The sequence below is a fragment of the Catharus ustulatus genome, chromosome 8 (assembly GCF_009819885.2).
Source record: "Catharus ustulatus isolate bCatUst1 chromosome 8, bCatUst1.pri.v2, whole genome shotgun sequence".
Lineage (NCBI taxonomy): Eukaryota > Metazoa > Chordata > Aves > Passeriformes > Turdidae > Catharus > Catharus ustulatus.
Window position 1 is genome coordinate 19,864,568 of NC_046228.1, and position 26,239 is coordinate 19,890,806.

At 35.6% G+C, this 26,239-nt stretch overlaps 1 protein-coding gene across 1 annotated transcript in view; it reads left to right on the forward strand.

Annotated features, from left to right (window-relative positions):
* Nucleotides 1-26,239, forward strand: part of TM9SF3 (transmembrane 9 superfamily member 3) — a 45,112-nt gene that overhangs the window by 6,579 nt on the left and 12,294 nt on the right. The window contains exons 2-9 of the mRNA XM_033065823.1: nt 1,332-1,527; nt 7,350-7,472; nt 12,170-12,330; nt 14,479-14,556; nt 15,477-15,608; nt 16,134-16,300; nt 18,668-18,762; nt 20,627-20,757. Of these exons, the coding sequence (XP_032921714.1) occupies nt 1,332-1,527; nt 7,350-7,472; nt 12,170-12,330; nt 14,479-14,556; nt 15,477-15,608; nt 16,134-16,300; nt 18,668-18,762; nt 20,627-20,757 (1,083 nt within the window). The remainder of the gene's footprint in view (nt 1-1,331; nt 1,528-7,349; nt 7,473-12,169; nt 12,331-14,478; nt 14,557-15,476; nt 15,609-16,133; nt 16,301-18,667; nt 18,763-20,626; nt 20,758-26,239) is intronic.

The following is a 26,239-nucleotide window of genomic DNA, read 5'->3' on the forward strand; positions in this document are numbered from 1 at the left end:
AGATGGTGTGTTAGTTTAGAGAGATTAAATTATTTTCCAGAGCGTGTATGTTTAAATCCTTGAGTTTAACTTTTAAACACTTCATCTGAAGAATTTTTTTCCCTGTGCATGTACCTAATTATTTCTGCATTAACCTCTTGGTATGACTGTGGTTGTTCAGAATAAATGGAGTTGAAGAACCTTTGTTCATTTGTTAAAAAGGGAGATACAAAACTGTATTTGGTATTTCAGCTGTGCACTATATAGTAGTTACGTCTAATTAACATTTTACTTTCTTTTCTTCTCCAGGGTGTTCTGTGTTATAAGTAGGGTTTTTTTCCTGCCTTAGAAGTTACATTGTTGTCCCTGTCCCTCTTACTCTGTTGAAATTATAGGTGAAGAAGTTATGTTGAGTGAGAGACTTTGTGTAGTAATCAGCAAATCTGATACCTCATTCAGATGCATACAGATAAAATGCAAATTATTATTTCAGATAATTTAATTTTCCCAAATTCATCCAGTCTTTGAATACTGACTTGAAGTACTTTTTTCGTTGTTTGGAAGTAATAAGGGCTTGAAAGAAATTACTGGCTCCTAGAGAAGGAATCTGTTTTCCTGGCTAACAGTAGCTGTGGAAAGTGAAGAGTGAATGTTCCCAGAGAGAATTTCATGGCAACCACCAGACTTCTTGCTGTTTTGTTTTTTCACTGTGAGAATGTTGAAAATGCATCAAAATACAGTTCTTCTGTCTGACTTTGGTTCATGGCTACTGTAGGTATGCAGCAGTTTAATTTTAGTGCTTCCTGTGAGGCATTGTGCTCTTCTGGGAATTTTGAATGCAATTTATACCCTTGCTAAAAAGAAAGGGAGCTGCAATTTAGGAAAATTCAGAATATCTGTCAGTGGGGATAGATTGCCTGAATACTTTGCTGAGATCTTGTTTAACAAGACATAAATTTGGTGTTTCTTTCAGTTGAGATAAGCAGAGTTTTGCTTTTAACTGATGTGTGTTTTGACAAAATTAGTAAAAACTTATTTATTTTCAAGACTTCTGCTTTTTTCCACTTCTGCTCACTGCATCTTCTACATCTTTCTTAAATCCCCCTCGCCTGATACTTCACTGATAGGTTCTAAGAAAGTGTATCATCAACTTGGCTTTTTTTTTTCCTATGAAAGCAGGCTGAATTTTTTTCCTAGAATCCCTCTCATCCAGAAGACAAAAATGCTCAGCTCTCTTTAAATGTGTCTGTTGCCTGCGATTGAGCAACCCTGCTAGTTAATATGAATGAGAGCTTCTTGAAGGTTTTTATTCTGCTGGGCTTCTCATCTAACGCAATAACTTTATCTTTCAGTACCAAGATAAAGAGGAAGTTGTTCTATGGATGAATACTGTAGGACCCTACCACAATCGCCAAGAAACATACAAGTACTTCTCTCTCCCTTTCTGTGTGGGATCAAAAAAAAGCATCAGCCATTACCATGAAACCCTAGGGGAAGCACTTCAAGGAGTTGAATTGGAATTTAGTGGTCTTGACATCAAATTTAAAGGTAAGTGATTCAAAGTGCATTTAGTAATTTTAAAAAATACACAGACTCTTCAAGCTTGATCTTTTAACGTGAAGAACTGAAATTTTCTTGCTCCTAGCAACTGAGTGTATTTTGTATCATTGATTGCTATACCCTGCAAGGTTACTACACTGGCTTTTGAATTTACAGTGAAGTTTCCATATATGTGCCCTTGAAGGAATATTCTTCCAGCAGATATTGCTTCTGAAGTGAGCGATATAATTTTACAAAGTAAAACTAAGTTCTCTGCATATGAATATTCAATTAATTATTGGAATTAATATTCTGGAGTTACCAGTTCTGGAGATGTAATTTTTTCCTGTGATGATGAGTACTTGCAGACTCACTGCAATTGCAAAGGAATAGCAGGAGCTCAACATACTAAAGTTCCACCTCCACACAAAGTTGATGATTCTATCCCTCTGATTACTGTCTAGTTTAAAATAACTTTGACAAATATCTTTATAGTACTGTCTCTAACTCATCTTATGCCAGTCAGGATGGAGCAGGATGAAGTGGTTTGGTTTTTTTTTCCTGTTGTTTCCTGTCCTCATCGTCTTGCCATACTGTTCCAGTGAAGACATTTAACTTCTTTTGCAAATCTATTTCTTGGTATTAAGACCTGAGTCTTCCATTGCATTCTGTTTGTGCCTTTCAGATATGTGTAGCTAGTAGTTGCAGAACTTCAAATAATAACAGATTCTTTTTGTGTCTTGAATTTTAACATTTATTAATTGAATTCAATTTATGTTTCTGTATATATTTTTTTCCAGAACACTGCATTTCATTGCATCACTAGTGCTTAACTGGATGGAGAACTTAAGCATAGCATCTCTTGTCTGAGTATTTACAGTCAGATGGGATTTAGTTTGTGTAAGCTGTAAAAGTTTTATCCAAAACTGAACATCTGCAAAATAAAAGACCTAATGATGTTTTAGCAAGCAGTAGGATAAGGATCTTGAATAAAAGATTTCTAGATAGTTTGCTAATACCTTAAATTCTTCATAATTTTAAAATTTACATAGAGGATAGCATTGCCACACTAAAGGAGTTTTGAATTGAGTCTTTCCTTTTAAGAAAGAAACAGTACCTGTACAAACACAGGGAAACAGTTCTACTACTGGTTTGTAACACTTGTAGTATGCTGAAAATTTTACTCAATGTGGGAGAAATAGTTTTCGTGTCAAACCTCGTAGAATGTCCTCAGAAACACAAAATGGGAAGAACAATGAAGGCAACTGGCAGCAATTCAGCACAGTGGTGAAAATGAATAAAACTTCTTTTATCAGAATATGGGAAATGTTTGTTTGTACAGACAGTTCAATGTGTTATTTTCACTTTCTTTAAGTACCCCATCTTTACAAAGAGATTCTCTTATTCATGTGACAAATGCACTCTCTAGGTATAACACCAAATTGAAAAGACCAGAAGGTTTGTGAGTTGATGTTTACTGCTATGATGTAGCCAATGCACAGAATTTTAAGAATTAATTCTTGGTTTTAACACCATGGAGTTCAGTAGATTGACAATCTGTATTGGACCTGCAGTGAATTGAACTCCCAACCAAAGTGGCTGCAGGTCAGATGTTTTCAATAAAGCAGATTGTACATGGTAGCTGGTTTATTACTAAGTATGTGTACATGATGTGTGAAACTGTACACATGCACTTCTGGTTTTTTCTCTTGCAGTCTGGATAAAAGTCCTCTGGATAAAAGATGAGGGCAACAATCTCTTTGCTGTTAACTGTTACCCAGCAGCTTCTGCATCAGGAGCTGTTTTACTATTTCTAGCAATGCTTCATGAAGTGAAATCTGAATGGGAGTCAACTCTATTTTACTATCCTTAATCTACTGTTAAAAGTATTAGAATACTATTTTTTCCACATTTCAGAGTAACAAGTATAAATTAACAGTAATTATTATTATTTAGTATGAAATTAGTACTAGTATTTAATATGAAATTATGTAAAATTTCTATAATTCAAATCCCCTTGACACACAGGTTTTTAAAATAAAGAAATATAGCAGAGGATTGCAATACTTAAATTCGTTTTTTTAGAGGTTTAAAAGCTCCAAAGTCATAAACCCAGTACAATTTATATCCAATTTGTGTTGTAAGATTTGGATTTCATAGACCAGTCCTTAAGGTTTAGCATTTGTATAAAGATTTTTTTCCAGTTCAATTGTTGAAATGTGATGGTAGCTCAGTTTTTTGGTGACATTTTAATGACAGAACTTGTTCTTTGTGGAATTGGTGGTCACTTTTTAAATTTTTTTGTAATTGCAAATAGATTGTATACGTGAAATTGAAATAATTTTTTTTTTAATGGATAAGTTTTAGTTCAGTGTGATTGATACAGGCTTCAACTCTGCATCAGTGTTCCAGAAGTTGCTGCAATTAAATTGAAACAGGGCTATTGGTGTTTTTGTGGTGGTTTGGTTTTTTTGGTTGGTTTTTGTTTTCCTTTTTGTTAACAGAAGCTTGGTTGGGACCAATAGATTCATATGTTCTTGAGTAAAAGATACAGCTTGAAGGAGTGTTGCATATCTCAAATCTGCAGCTGAAATAATTAAGATAATAAGTAATAAACTTGCACAGATTTTCTTCATGAATATGTGAATCATATCTAAGTTCTGAATTAACAGGCATCTGTGCTTTTCTTTATGTACATTTGGCATTATGGCAAGATTAACAGTTGCAGGCATGTCTTTCTCTTTAAAGTATTGTATGAATTTACAAAATTAAATTAGATTTGAACTTCATACTTCTAGGTTTTTATCCTCTGATTTTACTCACTGTAAAAGGAAAATAGAACTATTCTAATAAATTAGCTTCTGCAATAAAAAATAATTCCCTTCTCAGCATTGTTTGACTGGACAGCAGGAACAGGTGGGGGTGAATCTGCCTGTTGTTCATCACATTCAGAATATTGTTTAGGCTACAGCTGATATTAGCTGAAGTACTAAACTATGTAAGTAAAACTGGCAGCTGAATCAGTTGGCATTGCCTGTATTTTTGAACTAGAATAAAAAAAACTATGATTTTTGCAGAAATGTGCCCTTCTGAGAGTGAGGATTTCCACTTGGACTCTCGTAGTGGTGACTAGTGGAGCAAATCTAATGTATTCAAGTCTCCATGAAGTAATGTTTCTTGTTGTATTAAGTGTAGCATATGAGGATACATGCAATCCTACAAGATAGCTGGATTTTCCTCCTGTTACAAGATGAACAGTCTTGTTCTTACATCAGTGGTTTCAAATCTGTATAAATATCTGTGTGAAGGAAGAAATGAATTATTAACATACACTCATATTGTAATATAACTTCTACGCTTTCAGTTGGCTTAATTATCTTGTCAAGCTAAATCTAGGATAATAATGCTTTTTAATTAATATGTCAAGTTCTTTACTCAAGTATTTGAGTGACATCCTCTGTTACACCTGAGACATAGTAAATTATTAAATGTATTGAACATTGATATAATAGTGACTTCAGTTTGAAAATTTATTTTTTATATTACCATACAGTGCCATTAAAGAAGAGAAATTTAAAGAGGAAAAGAATGTTTTAACAAAATTGCATTCTGTACTTCTTCAGAAATGCTACTAAATGACCATATTTCTAATGGAGAATTCTTCGCCCAAACTTCTTTCTGCAACACTTCTAGAAGGCTGACATTTAGTGTTATCAGATATAACGAAGTTTTATATGGTTTACATGTTTGAATAAAACCCCATTGATCTGAGTGTCCATAGAAAATTCGAAATCTGGCTAAGCACACTTGGTTTTCTAATGAGTCATACTTTAAAAAAATTTCCAAAATTTGCTGCTGACGTTACTGAAGCTTTATTGCATATCTGCCTCTTTGGCATCCCTGGTGCAGAAGCGCCACAAAACCTGCCTTTAACTTGACTCCCCTCTTGGATACACATCCAGCCATAACTTTGATGAGAGTTGTCCAACATATGCAAAACCTTAGAACTGGTAAAGTTGTAATGAAGTAGGCATTAGGTTCTGCAGCCACCAAATGCTGTTCTTTCATTTCATCATTTAACACAGTGGATTTAAGCTTGACCACGTAATCCTGTCCTGTAACTAAATGCTGGCTTCGGCTGTCAGTGGCTGGAGGAAGTAGCACTTGTCTTCCTTCCCTTGTTTTGAGGGTAGGTGAGAGGAACTGTGCTGTGCAGTATGGCTGACATCATATTCTATGTGTAATGTCATGCCTGTGTTTTGCAGGAACGGAATGAAATTGTTTCTAATGATTCTGCTGGGGTTTTGTGTGTGTGCCCTGGAGAAACTTGTAACACGATCAGTCCAGATTTGATTATGCTATCTGTGTGATGTCTTCTAGTATTCTGAATGCTGGGAATAAGGTCTGTAAAAATAGGGAAGACAGGGTTTTTTTTGTGGCACGCTGTTTCACTTCAAATGATATTGCAAAGTCTTTTTTTTTAACAGCAGCAAGTCGCGCTGTTTATATCCTAAAGCATTATATGCAGAATAGGTAATTTCAGTTGGTAAAACAAACAAGGGGCAAATTCCACAGTCTGAAAGCCCATGGAGTAATTTAGAGTAGGTTACAGTCTAACCTACCTGTGCTGGTACCACTGTGAACCACAGAGTCGCCTAAAGCCAGCCTGGCCCTGAGAATGTTGTTCATGCACTAAAAGCCTTGGTACATTTGTTGACTTGAATGATTTTGTAACTTTCTTTTTTCTCCAGAAAAAACGTTTGTTGACCAGATGTACTTGGCATATTTTGATTTTTGTTGTTATCAGAGAAATTATGTTCTGTGTTAGAAATATTCTGCTTGCCTGTGCTTTTTCTGTGCAGGTGATTTGATTTTCCTTTTATGCTTTGTGTTGTAGTTAGTGTATTGAAGAAAGTAAGCTGAATGTTGATGCAAATTAGAGCTGTACTTAGGGCATCAATTAATTTTATCTACTAAAATGGGTCCTCAATTCCAGTGATGACAAAAAGAGGAGAAGCTGGAATTCTTTGCTTTTACTGTGTTTCACTGTTTGCAGCATGAAAACAATTACTAAGATGTAGATGAGGGAGCTCTGAATCTGTTGCTATCTGAAGTCTTGTAAATATGGGGCCTTTCATCTTTCTTTGCTTGAAAAGAAGACATTAGGAAAGGAAATGGAGATGCGAAAGAATGGCTGCTGACAGTATAACTTAGGAATTGTAGATGGCTGAAAGAAGTGGATTTATTTTATTTCCAAATGCAGCCTCTTGTGCATTCTTTGCATTATTCCTATTTTTGTCTTCTCGCCTTTTTTTTCTGTCTTTACTCTGATTGCTTTGTTTCTTCCTTAGTGGTAGTTTCTTCCAAATTGCTGAGAACTTTAAAAAGTTTTAGGTTTTTTTACGAACATTATTCCTAGTCAGTGAAGCTGATTATACTAGAACAGATAGATAATGTTGTCAACAGTTTTAGGTATTTGTTAATCATTTCATGCCTCTTGTTAAAGTCTGAGAGATCTCATCTGTTTAAGGGAATCTACCAACAGCTTTTGTACCTTAGTTTAATGTGAGTGAAGCAGCAAAAGGATGCTGTGAAACCTTTCCTTTTCCAGTATGTGAGAAGCCTCTGCATGCAGAAGTGTAGATTTCTGAGCACAATTATATATTTGCTGTAATGGTTCCTTTTCGAGTGTCCTTTCTTGTTATCTACATGAGGATCTCCCCAGGAGGGCTTGGAGGCTTCAGCATTGTCCGTTCCTCCATTTGCTTGGTTTACCTTCACTTTGAGCCAGCTCTTTAATAAATGTTTAACTGTGCTTTAATTTTTTGCAGATGATGTAATGCAGACTACTTACTGTGAAGTTGACTTGGACAAGGGAAGAAGAGATGCATTTGTATATGCTATCAAAAATCACTATTGGTACCAGATGTATATTGATGACTTACCAATCTGGGGTGAGTGATAATACTATGCATTAATGACTGGATTACACCTACTCAAGTCCTGTACTAGTGGGCTTCATGGAGTTATTTAATGACTGAGCTTCCTTACAAGAATTTCACAAGAATATGAAACTCAAATGCAAGTCAAATTCACAAGAATGTGAATGAAGTAATAGAGGACATAGTCTTAAGCTGCTCCGTGGGAGGGTTAGGTTGAACATTAGGAAGCATTTCTTCACAGAAAGAGTGATCAGACTTTGGAGTGGGCTGCCCAGGGAGATGGTGGAGTAACCTTTCCTGGAGGTGTCTAAGGAAAGACTGGATGTGGCACTCAGTGCCATGATGTAGTTGACAAGATGGTGTGGGGTCACAGGTTGGACTCTATGATCTCAGTGGTCTTTTCCAACCTAGTTAATTCTGTGTGAAATAAGTTGAAGGCTTATTGCATGGAATGAACAGTAGGATGGCTGTACTAGCGAAATACAAAAACAGTGAAAAGCTGTTTTGTTTCTCAAGCTTTGATTTAATAACAGTAAGTTCTTAGGTTTAAATTTGTTCAAATGTTCAAGTGAGTGGTAATTAGGTAGATTACACATAAGGTCCATGTTATTGTGATCATGAATAACAAGGTTCATAAAATTATTTGAAAGTTGAAACTTTGTTTTGCTACTTTTCTTTATTACTCATGCAAAACCTGATTTTTTTACTTATATGGTAATTTAAGTATTACATGGTAATTATGGTAACTGTTAACAGTGTTGCTTTTCCGTCTGTTTATATGGAGTTTTATTTTGCTTATTCTTTTACAGTTCTCAGAATTTCTCTTGCTGAGTATTATTAATCTGGTCTTAGAAGTGCTCGTGTCTTGAATAAAAATGTGTGTATCTTTGTTGCCATTGTCTTCTAAAGTCTCTGTGTTTTGTTGCTCCCTCATAACCTATGATCACATACCTAGTAAAGAGTGCTCTGCAGATTGCACTTTGCCCTGATAACAATCAACCAAACTCTCCAAGGCCTAATCTCCCTTGTTGTAGATACAAAGTGAAAGGAAATGAAAAAAACCATAAAATGTTTTGGTAAGGTAAGGTCTTTGTTGCCTGCGTTCCATGAAAGAGGTAAACCTGCTCAAACTGAACAAAATCCCACAGCACCTACAAAAATGCAGTTCAAGTCATGCAAGAGAAGTTCTTTGATAGCTGATATGAATAATGCTATCCATCATTCATTCATTTTTGACAAAGGGTGCTTTTTTTTAGCTTTCTTATTTTAATTTGTTTTAGAAAATATCTGTCTGATGAACGTGGCAGAAATATGAACACTTTATTTATTACTTATCTGGTAGCCAGGAAGTTCTGGGGTTTTTTTGTTGTTGTTTGAATGTGTCTGTTTTTAAGAGATATCATTATAATGCCTGAAGAGAAGTACTTAAGTATTGATTTTGTTCTTTTCAGCTGATTTGCTTATTGTGTGTAATGGCTCTGTAACCGGGCTTGGAGTAGACCTGAATTACTCTGTGTGGCCTTTACTGTACTAGTGCAATTGCTGGTAGGCTTCTTAAAAGCATGCATGAGGGGCAGTTGTTGCTACAATGTTTTTATGGCTTTGGCCTTTCAGCAAAAGACCAATGAAGTATTTTTCTAGACTAGTGGCAGATATGTAGACTTTGAATTGCCCAAGGATGATGGATGCTAAGCTGACTTTTTTGGAATCCTCTGTGGCTAACAAGTCTTGGAGGCTATCTTTTTTTAGGATTTATTTTTCTGGTCATGTCTCATCATCTAAAATGCCAAAGAACAAAAATACCTACTGAATCTTCTATACACTGGCAAATTTTATGCTCTCAGTTAAAAAACCTGTTTTCCTGTGATTCTAGTTTTTTTATGTTTCCCAATAGTATGCATTTTATGCATAAGAAGTCAGCTGAAAACATGTAGAATCTGGGTATCAGATTTCTAAAATATTAAGAAGTTACTTTTGATAGTTTGGAACCTGGATCTCAAGCTGTGCTACATAATAGGGACTACAGGATCATAAAAACTGGTAATATTATGTAAGGATATAATATGACATCAGGTGTGAAAGCAAGTGGTGCTGACAGTTTTAGTCTGTCTCCCCTGTGGGTTAGGTAAAAGTACCAGGATTACAGATTGGTCAATATTAGCCTTTTATTAAAAAAAATTAATGAGTTCTTGGTGGGGGGCTGAGAAAGGAGTGGATGTTCCTGAACTGATCAGAAGTGTTTGTCTGCAAGTCTGAATGAATATTTTGGACCTTTGTGTTCCCAATACAGTGGAGAAAACTGGGAATATAGCTTATCTGCAATAATTTTGGTTTTTCTGGGTCTCTGTTCAACAACAGAAATGTTTCAGGCTCTGAGTGCTGCTTAAATCTTAAAGCACTGAGACTTGCTGCTTACTGAACAGTTTTTATTTTAAATATTTCTTTTATGAATATGGCATGAATGATACCATACACATGCCTCTGCCAGCTTGCTGGTGCTTTTGTATGTGTGGTATAGACTTACCTAGTACCACCTAATGTGGTGACAGGTGTGTGTGGCAGGAGAACAAGTGTCTTTTGCTTGATTTTTGTTGCATAGCTGTAACTATTTCTAAATAGTTACTAAATTTCAGTAATTATAATGAAGAAAACCATCAGGACTATTTAAGATACTTGGGTGTAAGAACTGAAGTAGTTACGACAGCATCTCTGAAATAATATGAATACTGAGAAGTGGTTTTTGGTTTCATGAAGATAATGTCCAGAACTGGTTACCCTCAACTTGCATTAAAAATAGCTTGTGCTGAATGACTTTTTATTACTGTGTGAAGGTTGTCATGTTGATCCACTTCATTTGAATTACCTGTCTTGAGAACCTTACTAACCAGCATTTATTGTATATCCTGTATGACACAATATCCTATTTCCTTTTCATTGTTGCTTGGCATCTTGTAGCTGGATTAAACCAAAATTGTGTTCCCTAAATGTGAATGGGTGGAGTCCTTTTTTAGTGCTACCAAAACAAAGTTCTCTCTGAAGACTGTAAAAGACAAGGATTAAGATGGTGCTAATGTTTGCTGAGAATTCTAGGCAACTTCTCTTTAATTCTTTTCTTAAAGCAGACTATTCACTTCTCTGGGCTCCTCCAGATGCATTCATGGCACTCCTCCTGTCTCCTGGCAAACTTTAGAGAAGTTCATCCTTTATGTTCTTTTATGTTGTTTTCCACCTTGCTGTGGCTTACTGACATCAGACATATGTACAAACATTAATTCTTAAAATTTGCCCTAGAAGTCCTCAAAATACCCTGTAAGGAGTAATCTATAACTACTGATAACCGAAGGTAGTGACATCAAACTGGCTTACATTGTTTTCTAACATGAAAAAGGCAACCAGATCTTTTGAAATGCATTCAGAAAAAAAATATTCCATTTTATATTTTTGCCTGAATTGCTGTCCCACAGTGGAGAGACTAGGCTTGATTGTTTCAGGGCATTCCATAACTATGTAAAGCACTGTGTTAGTTCATTCCTTCAGTGAGTGATTGATCAGAATGTCCTTTGAGTAGTTTAAAGGTCTTTATTGTCATGGTTCTGGATACTACCATAGGAACAGATGACATGGCAGGTGCCTGGCTGTATGGTGGAGGCACAAACTGGCACATGTTTCGTGTACATGGCATATACAAGGCAATCCTGACAGATGAGCATGAGTACAAAACTTCACAGAAAAATGCCACCTTGAAAATTAAAAAACAGGTGATGCCCAAAGGCCCTTTCGTATACCTGGTGCTCTGTGAGAGCCTCTTCCATATCCTTTACCTGCTTGTTCTCCCCCTCACCTTGTGTGTCTGGAGTGCTGCTTTGTTGTCACTTTCCATATCTGTACACCTCTTGACATCAAAGCTAACACTTAATGGCCTGGGAACTTGTTGACTGTTAAACTTTTTCTGTTTTCACCCAGCATGGCACGGTCTCTGGAATTCTTCTGTAGTAGATGAGACATTTTGCACTAACTTACTGAAAATTAAGAACTTAATCATAGATTGGGTGGTTTGAGCTGGAAAGGAACATGAAGATCATCTTGTTCCAACCCCCCTGCTCTCGACAGGGACACCTTCCACTAGATGAAGTTGCACAGAGCTCCATCCTTGCACACTTTCAGGGATGGTACAGCCACAACTTCTCTTAGGCAACCTGTTCCAGTGTCTCACAATCCTCACAGTAAAGAATTTCTTCCTAATATGAAACCACATTTTTGGCAAGCATTGGAGACCTATGTGCAAATGAGAGCCAAAAGCATGTGTTGGGAAGTCAACTAATGAGGATTACAGAGAGAAAGTAGAATTTTTAAGAGGAAGAAAAAGGAGTGAATAGATAGATGGAAGATGAGAAATTTTACAGGTCTTGGCTAAGTTCTCTTACGGAAAATGATTCTTTGTCTGTTCTTGGGTCTTCTGCAGTGTTTGGAGCTGCATGCTTTTTCTTTTGATGCCATTACAAAATGCTGCTTTCAGAGACCCATGGGTTGAAAGTGGAGTTGAAAGTGGAGATATTAGAGTTGAAAAGAAGAGCATAAGGTCTTCCGTATTCTCTGTTTATGTTGCTTTTTTAGCTGGCAAAACTTTTGTAATGCATATTAAAAAAAAACAAAACCAAACTTCTGAAAAGCATACCTGTAATAGATGCTTATACTTGTTTCTTATGCAGGGATTGTTGGAGAAGCAGATGAAAATGGAGAAGATTATTACCTTTGGACTTACAAAAAACTTGAAATTGGTTTCAATGGAAATAGAATTGTAGATGTCAATCTGACCAGTGAAGGAAAGGTGAAATTGGTACCAAACACAAAAATCCAGATGTCATATTCAGTAAGTAATTTGGTGATACACCTATAATAAGAAATTCTACATGGTGAAACAGCTCAAAAATAGGTAGTGTATACTATGATATATACTATGTACTGATATGTTGGGTTATGTTAGAAGAAGATGCATCTTCACTCCTTCAATTATTTTGTTTTGTTGCTGAAAAACCATGATAGTTTTATTAATAACAAATGTAAAATTATTATTTTTTAAGTACTCCAGACAAACTGGAGCTTCTATAATGTGCAGAAAAGTGTTTTAATGGGAAAGGAAGAAACCCTGAAAGGATGGAGACTAGAATTATAGAGGACCCATCGCGTGGGCACGCATTGTCTTCATGTTTGGACTTCTGATGTTTGTATCATAGGTTTGAACTGGATTCTGAGCTAGGATAAGAACCCACTGTAAGCCCTTATGCTTTGCAAGCAGTTAATACCAAAGTTCACTTTGTTTTGCAGTTCCAGTAGAAATTTCTTATTTGTATGACATGATTCATAAGGTTTTAAGTTTCTTTTTCTGAAGCTCTCTGCTATGATATTGAGTTGCTATGATAAAAGGTAATGAATAAACAATCCTTGCTGGTTGAGAAAATTTTTTTTTTCAGTTTTCCTCTTTATTTACTTGATGTTACTTAAATCAAGTGATGGTTCACTTGTCATGTTCAACACATTTGTATAGTGAAACCATTTTTTAATGCATTGCTTTTCTTCCATGTGTTAGCAGTGGACATCAGCATAGGATTTTATTTCAGAAAATATTCTTGACACAATTACATTTCTCTTGTGCTGAATAAGTTGTAGAGTTTGAAGTAAAGATAACTGGGTTTTGTATGTGCTTTTTAGAATTACATTTACACTGCTCTCCCTGTTTTTGCTGCAAAACTGATAGAAATTTCAGAATTTGCTATTTCAAATTGTACCAGCATTGTGAAGTGAATTTACATTTTAAGTTGGTTAGCGTTGAGTAGCAGCCAGTAGATATAATAAGATATTCCCTTAAATACTTTTTAACATACAAAGTTCAGGAGTTCTCTATTAAATTCAGTTGGCACCACTGGGCAATTGCTGGGCTGGCCTGCATGTGGTATTTAATTCACAGATTGTCACTGGTGGGCTTGTTCTAATCTGTGCTTCAGAGTGGCAGATGCTCTAATGAGAACTGTATCTACTTGAAACAATTTTGAAAGCTATTAATGTTTTGAGCTACTAATCTTGAACGAGGTTGTAATTTGAACTGTGGAACATTAATATCAAACCTCAAAGTGAGTAGTGCTGGCATCTTGGGGTTTTAAATATGTCTCAGGACTGTGGTGAGTGATTGGGATGTTCAATCTACATTTATATGCATTTTTCTGTACTCAGTAAGAGAACAGCTTTTGGAAGGCATAGTTCCTTCTCATCTACTTTAAAATAGATATGTACAAGAGGGCTGCATTTGTTTCAATATCACTAAAAATTCTGGTAATTTTTGGCATGCTTTTGAAAAAGATTTTTGGGTAGGTTTGTATTTAGTTTCTAAAATTGTTTTAATTTAAATTTTAAAATGCGGTCTTGCAAAAATTCTCAAAAATACTTTGTGCTACCATATTAGCACCATGTAGTTCATTAATGCAATTACATTTTCCAAATCCAAAGCAGTCCTCTCTGCAGCTGGTGGAGAACTGACTGCAGTAATATGCTGTTACCCTGTGATAATCTGTCCATAAACATACTCTGCCAGTTGGTTTCAGAGTAATTTATTGGCAGTTGAAGTATCTAGATTCATAGTAATTATGTATATATGTATAGTATATATATATTCTATAATAATGAAAAAGGTTTATTGTATTTGACAACTACAAATTTGTATCTTTGGTTAGCCTCACAGAGACAGTGAGAACTGAGGCAGTGCAGGACTGATTCTTCCTTGTTCTTAACCATAAGCATGGACAAAATTAGATCCATGAGGCAAGGTGGCTGATGTTCATTCTATGCCTGACCTGTAGATGCCAGTCTTTAAGAACATCATTCCATTGTTTTTTGCCAAACCTCATTCATATGGAAGGAAATATCTAAAGTGGATGACTTTTAATATGTGTTTGGGGTTTCTGCATGTGAGTATAGATAAAAATACTGTAAGGAGCTTCTTAAATATAAACATTTCTCTCTTCAGGTGAAATGGAAGAAATCAGATGTGAAGTTTGAAGACAGATTTGACAAGTATCTTGACCCATCTTTCTTCCAGCACAGAGTATGTATTGCTCTAAGACAGCCTTACAATACATCCCTTTAAAATGGTTGCATTCGTTTAAATGTTGTGCAGTTTTTGGATTACGTTTTTGAATTTTCAGATTTTCCAGATGTTCTGGGACACTTACACAGGGAGGTCTGACTGTTGTTTAAGTGATAGTGTTGCTGCTGAAATAGGACAGCTGCATTTTTTTAGAGTGTGTCAAAAATATGCAGGCAAGCTTCAAGCTTGCAGAAAATACAGGGTACTTCAAGAAAATACATTCAGGTGACAAGAAGCAATGAAACTTCAGACACATGACTGTGCAACTGTTAGCTGAATAAGTGCAGTTTGCCATAGGCACACTTGTTTCTGAAGTAAATGCAGAACAAAAAGCGTTACCTAAACCTATTGGCGCTATCAGTTGTGTTTAAATCTGTGGTTGTAATCTCCTTAAGGGTAGTGTGCTGAGCTGTGCTACTTTCTGAAAGTAGAGACTTTGCATTTGTTTGGAACTCAGTGAAAACCAGAAGGATATACTTTTGAGAGCAAAAATAATGCTACTGCACATTTTGATCCTGTGCAAAGCAATAATTCCTTTGGCTTTGCTACTTAAACCTCTTCTTTAGGAAAGCAGCAGTAAAAGGTGTTGCCTTTTGCTTACCAAGGGAGTGTGCACAGCCAGTTGTTCAAACTTTGCTGCTGCTTAACTAAGTTGTGATATCTTTGTCCTGAGCAAGGCTGACTCAGGTTTATGTATTGTGTTTCACAGGCCAGTTTTAGTGTCACTTTCTAAAAATGTGGTGTTACTTACAATAGGGTATGTTGTTACTTAGCTAGTGCTGACAGGTTGCCCTTATAGACATCAATTTATCCTTCTTGGAACAATTTGAAACACATTTACAGTTCTAAAATTTATGGATATGGGTTTTTTTTTGTAGATTCACTGGTTTTCAATTTTCAATTCTTTTATGATGGTGATCTTTCTGGTTGGCCTGGTGTCTATGATATTAATGAGAACTTTGCGAAAAGATTATGCAAGATACAGCAAGGAGGAAGAAATGGATGATATGGTAAGATCTGCATTCATGCTTTAAAAACTTTTTTAAGGCTTATTGTTTTCTTGTTGTACATTCATTGTGTTAGCAACTCTGAATGGCTTTCTTCAATTGGACAGAAAATGCCTTTTGTGTGTCTTGAAAGTGTTACTGCTTTTCTTTATAACATGCTTCTAGGCTGCAACCTAAAAATCTCTCTGTAGTCACTGTGTTAATGTTCATATCCAACCTTAGGATAAACTAGGTCCGTTCTGACTTTGTAGTAGAAGACTAATGTTCTCCTAAGTACCTCAGAGGCTCTAGGGACAGCAAGGGATTCTGATAGATTTTATTGTGTCATATATTCAGGTAGTAATTTGTTATTGTCTTCCATAAGCATCTGAAAAATAAACTTTTCGATTTGATGCCTTCAGAAGAGAAGACACACTTCACTTGAAGTTACTTTATGAAAACAGACCTTTTGTTTTTATGTAGCTTGTGTGTTTGTCTTTAATTGTCATGACTAGACTTAAAATTTGTTGTTGTTGTTGTTGTTCCCAGGACAGAGATCTAGGTGATGAGTATGGGTGGAAGCAGGTCCATGGAGATGTGTTTAGACCATCCAGTCATCCTCTAATATTTTCATCGCTTATTGGTTCTGGCTGTCAAATTTTTGCTGTGTCTCTTATAGTCATTATTGTTGCAATGATAGAAGATTTATACACAGAGTAAGTATAATTGTGCCATGTCTTCCATAAATGTTTAATAGAACAAAATAATTACAAAAGTATTGTTCTAACTGGCCTGAAAAAGTGTTTGAGAGTCTTTAGTCATAATCTTTGGATCAGATGTAGTACTAAGAAGTGCTCTTCTAGTTGGTAATGAAACTTTGTCCTACTGTTACCATGTTAGTCAGTCTCCTTTGATTTTCTCTTTTAGTTTGCTTTTTGAATGATTTATTATGAAACTAGATTGTTCTGCAGAACCACTAATAAAAAATGTGGGAAATATATGTATTTGAAGGTACATATTTCACTCCTGGTTTCATCCAGAGTAACAAGGTGTTAGTATATTTCTAACCCTATTTCCCCACCATGTCCTGTGAAGACTGAAATAGGAGTGTGCTCTCTTGTGAACAGTCCTGTTTTCTGCTGACAAGTCAATATTAAGTCAGTCTTATCACAAGTCTGCTTGGGAATGAAAATGTAATTCCTTAAGTTCTTTTGAACATATAGTGCTCAGCCTTTGTTGATGTAAAATCTCCAGAAATAGGTGGCTTGTGGTCCTGACTGGAAAGAATCAATTTAAAAGAAGAAACAATACTCAAGTTTAAATTTTAACACACTATTTGTAGTTAACCTAATTTCTTCCTTTACCCCTTAATTTAATTGAGATTTTTGGGTTACTGGGTAGACTTCATCTGTTTCTGTAGTGATTGTATTTTGGTATTGGAGGAAATTATTTTGCTTGCATTTTGGGTTTTTTTGGTTTTTTTACAAGTGATCTGTTTTAAGCAGTAACTAAACTTTCATCAGTGAATATCACCTGTCACTTGATTTTAACTAGATGTAATACTTCTAATGTGCCACTAGAGAGAACTCTTGCTTTTCAATTTAGTGGCCTTTTAACGGTGTGTTTAAAAAGCCACTCTAGTACCAGCAGAATTTTGGCATATTTTCATTTTTCCTAGGGTGTTATTCCCCTTTTTGTGCCTCATGGTTATATTTCTAGACAGGCATACACACTTTTAATTGTGCAGCATGTCAGCCCTTCAGAGGACAAAATGAAACCATTTCAGAATGTATGTGCCCTGTAGGGAAGCTGTAAGTTAGTCATGTCAGCTGTAAAATGTATCAGAACAGCATTATTAGAAAAATATACATGCACTTAGTCTTTTATTGCAATAGGCCTTTCTTCACTTTCAAAGTGAATTTAATTCTGGATGTATAGTGGAACAATTGACCAAATGTAGTGCAGACAATTCTTATGTTTTGGAAAATAGCACCAAGTCTGGTATTTTTACTGGTAGCCTGGATTTACAGTGGCAGTGCCACTTCAGACTGCGCTTGCTCTTGGGGATTTTGCATGTGTTTCTAAATTGTCTTAAGTTATGAGAAGTTTTTAAAAACCAGTGTTGGCAAAACAGTCCTTCAGTGTGTGTGACCAGCAGGTGTATTTGCTTTGGTCGTGCTGTCATGGAAGCCTAAGTGCTAAAGATTGCTTCTTTGAGTACAGCAGGCATCCAGGAGTGGTTCCTCAAAAACCAAAATGGCACTAACTAGAATGTCTCAGAGCAACTAATTTGAAGAAAGTACAGTAAGTCAGCTGAAAACCTACTGCTGTTTGCTGTCAAAGAATAGCAGAGGGATGTGGAGAATCAACTCTATTAATGAACAACATTTATATCGTATTCTTAGATCTGGTCTTTTAAAATGTATTTGGAAATGGCTTCTTGGATTTAGAATTATTAGCTTTGCTTGTAAAATTTCAGAAAAATTATGCCAAAATTAGTAGCCCAACATTTAATGGGGTGACATTTAAAAATTACTAAGCTCTTCTGATTGCACTACTTAATGCTGATTTGTGACTTCATTACAGTATTTATAGTTTCTAAATCTAATTTTCTTCCAGATGAGCACTTTCGATATTAAAAGTTAATTTCTGGGTGATGGAAGAAACATTATTCACAATCTTAGTATATTTTTGTTAATGCTGGCCTTTTGACATTTTATCTGCAGTTGAATCCTACACTTAATGTATATCATGTAAATAGTTATTTATGCACAAAGTACACACATCCAAATGTCAAAGTATCTTTATCAGAGGTGAGATTCTGTACTTCCATTAAAATAAATGCACATTAGAAAATAATGTAGTATGTAAAAACTCTCTTACCCACATTGAATTAGACTTGGCCAAAGCCTTGTATAGAAACAGTTCTCATTCTTACACAGATTTTACAATTTAAGCACTTCTAAATATTTGTATTACATAAAAATATTCAATAACTGCTTCTGCTAAAAATACAGGGGGTTTTTTTGCTCTAATCGTGTTTGGTTTTGTATTTAATACACTTAAAACATCCCTTCTTGTAGGAGAGGATCAATGCTTAGTACAGCTATATTTGTTTATGCTGCAACATCGCCAGTGAATGGATATTTTGGAGGAAGCCTTTATGCTAGACAAGGAGGTAAATTATTTTCATGTTTCAGCATTTTTATTGCATTGTTTAAGAGAAATTATTATTTTCTGATTTGCACTAATGTAGAAGTGCCCTCATGGAGTTAGATGGAATCCATTAGATTCTTAATAAACAGAAAATATTTTGAGCATTGTAACTTTCATATTATCTACTCAGTCAGTAGTGGCTAAAAAAGAAATTGAAGTTTTAGGTTAATTTAAAAGAGCTAGAGAACTGTTAACAGTTGTGACTTCTGAATTGCTTATTATATTCGTGTATATAATTCTTGGCTCATGACATCCACAGAGTGTAATAGCCTTTCCCTTTTGTGTAACACATTGTTAAACAGCTCATGTCATCTTCTTCAGATGACTCCTACATGATCCTCTTCTGTATGTACTAGGGGGGTTATGTTAGGCTAATGCAAAAAGAATTAATTATAGATTATTTCTAGACCATTAATTGTGGACGGGAAAACTGTTTATATCATCTTTTAAGTTGTTCTACTTTCCAGTATATGCTCTACTTTATACTTAGCAAATCAAAATGAGCATCAGTAGAGAGCAGAAGCCAAATAAAATTGACAGAAGATTCGCACAGGCTGTCTTCAAATGCTCCCCACTATGCCTCTGAGTTATGACCAGTTAGATTCTTGCAGTGCACTAGCTTCATCCATTCCCTGTACTGCAATAAAAGAATAATCAATATCTATTATCTTCTAGAGTGCTTAGAAAAAAAAATTCTGGTAAGTTCACCAAAAAAAATTTGTATCTTTTTAGCATGATAAACCTGTTAGTGTTCAGTCTCAACTGTACTTTGAGTTTGGAGATTAGAAGTTTGTTTTCATGTGGCTTGTTTATAAACCTAGCAATTTGTACAAAACCAGATCTAGTTAGAAAAGGGTTGCTGTGCTGTAATGTATTGTCCTCTATAGTTGAGCCAAATATGCTTTTTGCTTTACAGATAAACATGTATCAAAATGTGAAATGCTGATTATGTTGGCTCATGGTAAAAATATATATGATTGTCTTGAAAAAATATGCTTTTAAAAATTGTTTTTACTTAGTGCATATTAATATAATGGTCTATAAATATAGACAGTATTTAAGAGCATAAAAAGTACAGGGAATACAGACAGGGGAAATTAAGGTATTGCCCAAATGGATTTCTTTGAGCTCCTCGGGAAGCTATAAACTTAATAATAACTGTAACAAGTGTTCTGTTCTCTTGATGCTTGGAGTTTAGAAATCTTTCTTTATACCCTTTCTGCTGTTGAAGATGACAAGAGCCCAGTTTTTCTGTATATGAAATACTGTGACATTTTGCTTTATACCAGGGATAGCCTTTTCTTTAATGTGTCCTGACTGTGTGTGATCAACTTGGTTGGATGTAGCCAACCCAGAGCAGGTGCTGCCTGGAAGCAGCTGTAGTGCTGAGTTGTCCTGGGAGTGATGCTGAGCTCTCCTGTGCTCTCAGAGTGGGAGCAGGTTCTGCACAGGGACAGCTCTGTTTTCTCTGTCTCTTCTCTTCTGCAGCTACATACACCTTTAGATTTCACACTCCAGGTTCTTTGGCCGTCTTAGTCAGCATATGCTATTCTTCAGCTGAAATGTTCTCATGCTGTGTCCCTTTTCTTGTCTTCTCACCTGGCCTACTAAATTGATTAGTGTGCTGCATCTTGTGAGTTACCAGGAGTCAGATGAAGCTTTGTTTGCTCTTGTATTCGTGTAGTATGTTGTTACTTATTTCTTTTGCCTTTTTGTGGGAGAAGTAGTCAAACATGTAAATTCTGGAGTCTTTGCTAATAAATAAAAAAAGAAAGAAAAAAAGAGAGCTGTAAGATACAGTCCCATTGAAATGTCCCTTCTTACAGGAAGGCGATGGATTAAGCAGATGTTCATTGGAGCCTTCCTTATTCCAGCAATGGTGTGTGGAACTGCCTTCTTCATCAACTTCATTGCTATCTATTACCATGCTTCAAGAGCTATACCCTTTGCAACAATGGTGAGTTGTTTTATTAGAAAATTTAAACTACACTGTACACACAGAAAAAAAATATATTTTTAATCTAAATACATTTGTGAGTTGTAGCTTTAACTAAGTAGAAATTTGTCATGGGAGGAGGTTAAGGTGCTTCAAGTAGAATTCATTTTAATCACAATAACAACTGCTGGATGCCAAAAACAGTCTTATGTCTTAAATTGACAGTTCTGCTTTGTATTCAAGCTTAGTGTTTTAACAGTGTGAAAAGTTAGCAACTTGAATTTCATTCTGGATGGCCAGTGCAAACTGTTTATAATGTAGAGTGAAATACAAAGGGATTCAAAGTGAAAAATACTTCTAAGTCATTGCAATTAAGCAAAAAAAAAAAAAAATCAGGCAACAGTATGGGACAAGACATTCTGACCAGATGTGTATTTACAAAAATGACTCACTCTTTTCACTTTATTTAGTGTTGTTTACTGTCCAGTTATGGTCTTGTGTTTCCCTATCACTTGAAAAACTGTCCTTGTTGTAGTATTTTTTCAGTTAGTCATGATGACTCTCTCTATCTCCTTTGTTAGGACTTTGTGTTGGCCCCTTTCAAGCAACCTCAAATAATCCTGTGAATAAAATATAGGAAATAATCACGTGCCACTTGGGCAGAATTTCTGTTTGAGCTTGTAAGGGTTGGTGTTTTAAAGCAGAAATTTTTTTGAAATATAGTCCTTAAGATTGCTTTTTGTACAGTAGCACTGTTAAGTTAAAAAAATACCTTAATACAGGAAGTCTTGTTTTCTTTTCAGTAGTATCTGTAGCAAATCTTGGAATTTAACATTTTTCATAGATTTTTTCTTTTTGTAATGTGTTAGGTTGTTCAGATAATTCAGACATTCAGTTAGCCTTGGATTTCTTCTTAGTTTAAATCTACCACAAAATGAAGCTTAGTATCAGACCTTTCCATATTGTATTATTTGTGTTTGTGATGGGAATTCAGTATGTGACTGAAAATACTTCTAAAGAATACATTGCCAATGAATGAATGTGATAGAGATTATAAATGGTAACAAGAAGAGAGATAATTATTCAGGCAAAAACTTTCAATCAGTAATTTTTTTACTGATGGAGGAGTCATTCTGCTACGCTGCTGGTTCTAGTGACCTCCTTATTAACAGTATTTTCAAAGCATGCCTAAATACCTGCTTTTTACATTGAAATAATTTTTATAAAACCACTAAATGTAATATAAAGCTAAACATGTTTGTAAACTCTTCACTTACTTTTTCTGGTTTTCTTCTTTGAGAAATTAGATAAAAATTCTGTCATTGTGTATGTTTGTGTCAGTTGGTCAGTGTCTCAAAGCAACATTGTGTTGTTTTTTCTTTCCTATGCTAGCAGCCATTTACAATACTGTCATAAAAGTTTACAGCATTGATCTTTGATATGTGCAAAGAGACTGTTGTACTGCTAAGCAAGCAGTTATGGTGTCCCATTTCTCACTTGTGTTCTCATCTGGAGGCCAGGAATGCTGAGGGAAGGCGATTCTACCTGTGCTGAAACTTGTCTTGTGAATTTGTTCAACTGATTTGTATTTTAAGACCATGGGCAGGTGCATGGAAAAGCTAATGGATATATAAATCATCAGGGTTCACTTAATCAGGATGTTAGGAGTCTCTATACACAGTGATTTTAATGTTTGCAAGGTTTTATGAAAGCGTTTGAATCATTGTGACTATGGCAATAAAACTTAAGTGGAGTTAGCAGGCAAGCAGGTTATGAATCGGAAACTTCATCAGGATGAGCAACGCTCTAACGACTTCAAATCAACAACCTGGTTTGTAGGAGGAAATGGAAATTGTTTGCAATTACCATGTTATGCTTCAGGTTGAAGTCCCCAGGAAACCCTCTGGCTTTATGGATGAGATCCCTTTGTGTCTCTACCTCTGTTTTCAATGTAAAGAAGCTTCCAGAATTTTCTAATGCAAATTTGCTGCTTTCTTGGGGACATAAAACTTCTGTCACCTAAATGTACTAGAACTCAGAAATAACATCCTTTACCCTGACATGTCTTGACCCTCCATGATTTAAATTCCTGGCAAGTATTGCCCCTCATCTTGACTGTTGTAAATCTGGAAAAAGCAGAAACTGAGTTGCTGAAAAAAGTTCCTTATCTAAAAGGTTGCTAAGAGACTATTCTTAAGTATGTCATCCTGCACTTTGCCAGTTTTGCATTGCCCCTTCCCAGTGAAGTATCTCAGTAGTCTCTGTGACTTAATTCTTCCCTCCAGAGGATCTTCCTATGGAATTTAGGCAACGGCAGCTGATAGAATCAAATCCAGGGCATCCAAACTAACATCCAGTTGCTGCATCTTTCACCTACCTGGTATCTGCTTTTCTACACTCCGTCTTGAAGTCCTCATATGGATTGGATTCTTCAGGATCTTCATCCATCTCATTATAGTCTGTTTTGAACTTCAAAACTTTGTTCACTTTGTATAACTCATTCCTGGTGTCTGGGATCTCCTTGAAGATGCAAAGCTTGCTTCTGAAATCAGTCTTCATTCTTAGCACTCTGCCCTTAGCCCTTTTAGATATACTTGCAAGCTGTCTTGCCTGTGGAATGACAAACCTGCAGTGAAATAAGCCATGAACATGAAAAAAACCTTAATCTCTTCCTTGGGGTAGTTTTCAGCTGCCCTTCCCTTCAGAATGATAACAAGAATATGACAGATTTTATTCAAATATGAGACCTTTTTAAAACTTAATGCATTAAAGCTTTCCAGAGCTTCTGAAGGAGATACAAAATCTCTGCTTTTTTCACTCATCCCTTCACCTTTATAGAAGTGCAATGGGTACTGTTCAATTATTCATGCCTTTGGAGTCTAAATTTGATTCTTTGGTGTATTTTGTTTATTATCTCCTCTTACTAGTGAACACAGTTCTGAAGTAGTTATACATCTTGACTTAGTTTCTGTTGATGTTTATCGGTCTTTCTGGTGTATTTAACAATCATCTTTATAATTTTTGTATTTGAATTATATGTAAAAATTGGAGCATGGAAGATTTAAGAAGAATTTTAAATAATGGTATGTGAAGTGACTTCTCCATAATATATTTGAGGAGTGGGTACAGGTTCTGTGCAGAAATACTGACTAATACAGAATTTCTACACAGTACAGTATGACTGCATTTGAAGGGACCATTTTAATTCTGGCATTTCATAAGTTCTGACTGCTTACGTTCTTCTGTGAGTGATGCATAATTTAAAGATTTCCATTAAGGCTACTATGACTAATGTAATATTCTGACTGCAAAATCTATGCAACTTCTATTAACTGTTTTAAGATTTATCATTTTTGTTTTGTTTGAACAGTAGGTTCCTTTGTGGCTAAGGTTTCCAGTGTGCATTTTTAATGATTTAATTAAATAAGGGTAAGCACACTGCATTTCTTATTTCTCTTGGCATTGAGACCCTATTGTTTGCATCTTTTGCAGCTTTTTTTTGAAAGAAAAAAGTGTTTCCTCCAACAGATAGCTTAATCCAAGCTGCAGCTTTCCCTGACAGCTTTGAGTTCATATGAGTATTGACTGCCACTAAAAAAAGAGGACCTGGTAGTGCCAATGATTGTCATGCCTTGAGCCAGATAAAAAATGCACCTGGCTAAAAATAGGAAAAAATCCTATTACATACATTCAGCAGGGTGCTTCCTCAAATTGCTTGGAAGTGACTGTGCAACCCTTGGTCAAACTCCATCATTTTGCTGAAAATAGACACAGCTTAATTTTTCTGCCTACATTTTCAACAGTTCAATTTATTACCCAAAGCAACACTCTTGATTAACAACTTAGTTGAAATAAAATGAATAACATTTTATTTTGAAGTCTTCTATTCTGTTCTTTTTCTTGTTATGTTTGGACAATGTGCAGAAAGCTGTTATGTTATACAAATTTAGTAACCACTATATGGGAGGGAGTCTCATGACTGAAAGTGCATTTTGGTAGCTGACAGGGAAGATCAAGCTGCTGCTTTGACAGTTAATTTTTATTGCTTCTCTTCCCTGTGCATTAAGCAGACATGGCACCATAGCCTGCCAGTAGCTGTTTAATATTAGATATGCTCATAAAAATTTTAATTATCACCTTTGAAAGAAGTTTAATCTACAGTTGTCAAGAAATATGAAACATGTGGCACTAGGAAATAAATTACATCCTTCTTGACAATGTTTCCTTTCAAATATGGAAAACTGAATTTTGCACATTCAGTCAAGGGCAGTAGAATATTCTTTCCGCATCAAAACAGAACAAAAAGGAATAAAAAGAGTGCAGGCTTGGTGAGGTTGACAATCTCTTCTATGGCAAGTAAAACCCACAAACTAAATCGGCTGCTAGTGTATAAATAAGATATTTTTTACAACAAAATTGCAATAGTCAAAATAAAAGAAGTATTTTTTAAATGTACTGGCTTGGTACAAAAAGCTCACGTAAATTACTCATGTAATTTGTTTTGGGTAACATGGATTATAGAGAATCTCTGCTTGTTTGCTTGATGAAAAAATAGGTTTGAAGATGTAATGTATTTGCCTCATTTGTGTTTTATGAAGCAGTAGTTAGAACAGTTCTCTGAATTTCTCATGGCTGATGTTACAGTAATAACTCTTAAAGCACTCATAAAGCCATAACTTTCTTATCTCTGCCTGTCACACAGTCTGTCACAATCAGATTTTTTAGTATGTTGTCAGTTACTTCAGCAGGAGGGTAGATGTGTATTGGTCTTGTCTTCATTTCTCCGTTCAGTTCGTGATGGTAGAGCCCATTAAGTACCTGAACTGCTTTTCCCATTGTGTTCTTACTCCTTCAAACCTTTTAGGCAGCAATCTTTTAGCTTCATCTTTAAGACACTTGTTACCCCAGTTCCCACATTGCTTCAGTTGGGATTTAGATGCTGCTGAGTTCAACATAGTGTGTTCAACCAGTACTGGTTTTGTTGGTCATCTTACTAAAACCAGCAGGTTCTGTCATTAGGGTGGTCTTATCTTAGTAGAAAGAACATACACATAATCTTCATTTTGGACAGCTTGTCAGAGCCAAATGGGAGTAGGAAACATTCCTGAGCCTGTGCTATGGTTCATCTTTGTTTGCTAAATTTTGTCTCCTTTGCACTCTGGAATTAACTCAGATAAGTTTTAGACTCCTGAAATGGCTCCAGGATAAAAGGAAAAAAATTAACTTTGCTTTCAGGTGTCCTCAGAACCAGCATAGCATTAAGACAAGTGGCATTTCACTGTTTAACAAAAGTTGACTTTTTCTAATGCTGCTGCTAGGTATCACTGAAGATACTGGCTGTTCTAATTGAAATCAGTTACTTTTTCAGCCAAATGGATAACAGAATGTAAGATGTTACACCATTATCAATCATACTTTCATCTGATAATGAAACCACAAGCACTCAGATGTTCTGACAGATGCCAATTATTGGTGTACTGGGATTGCTTGCCTGTACTTACTG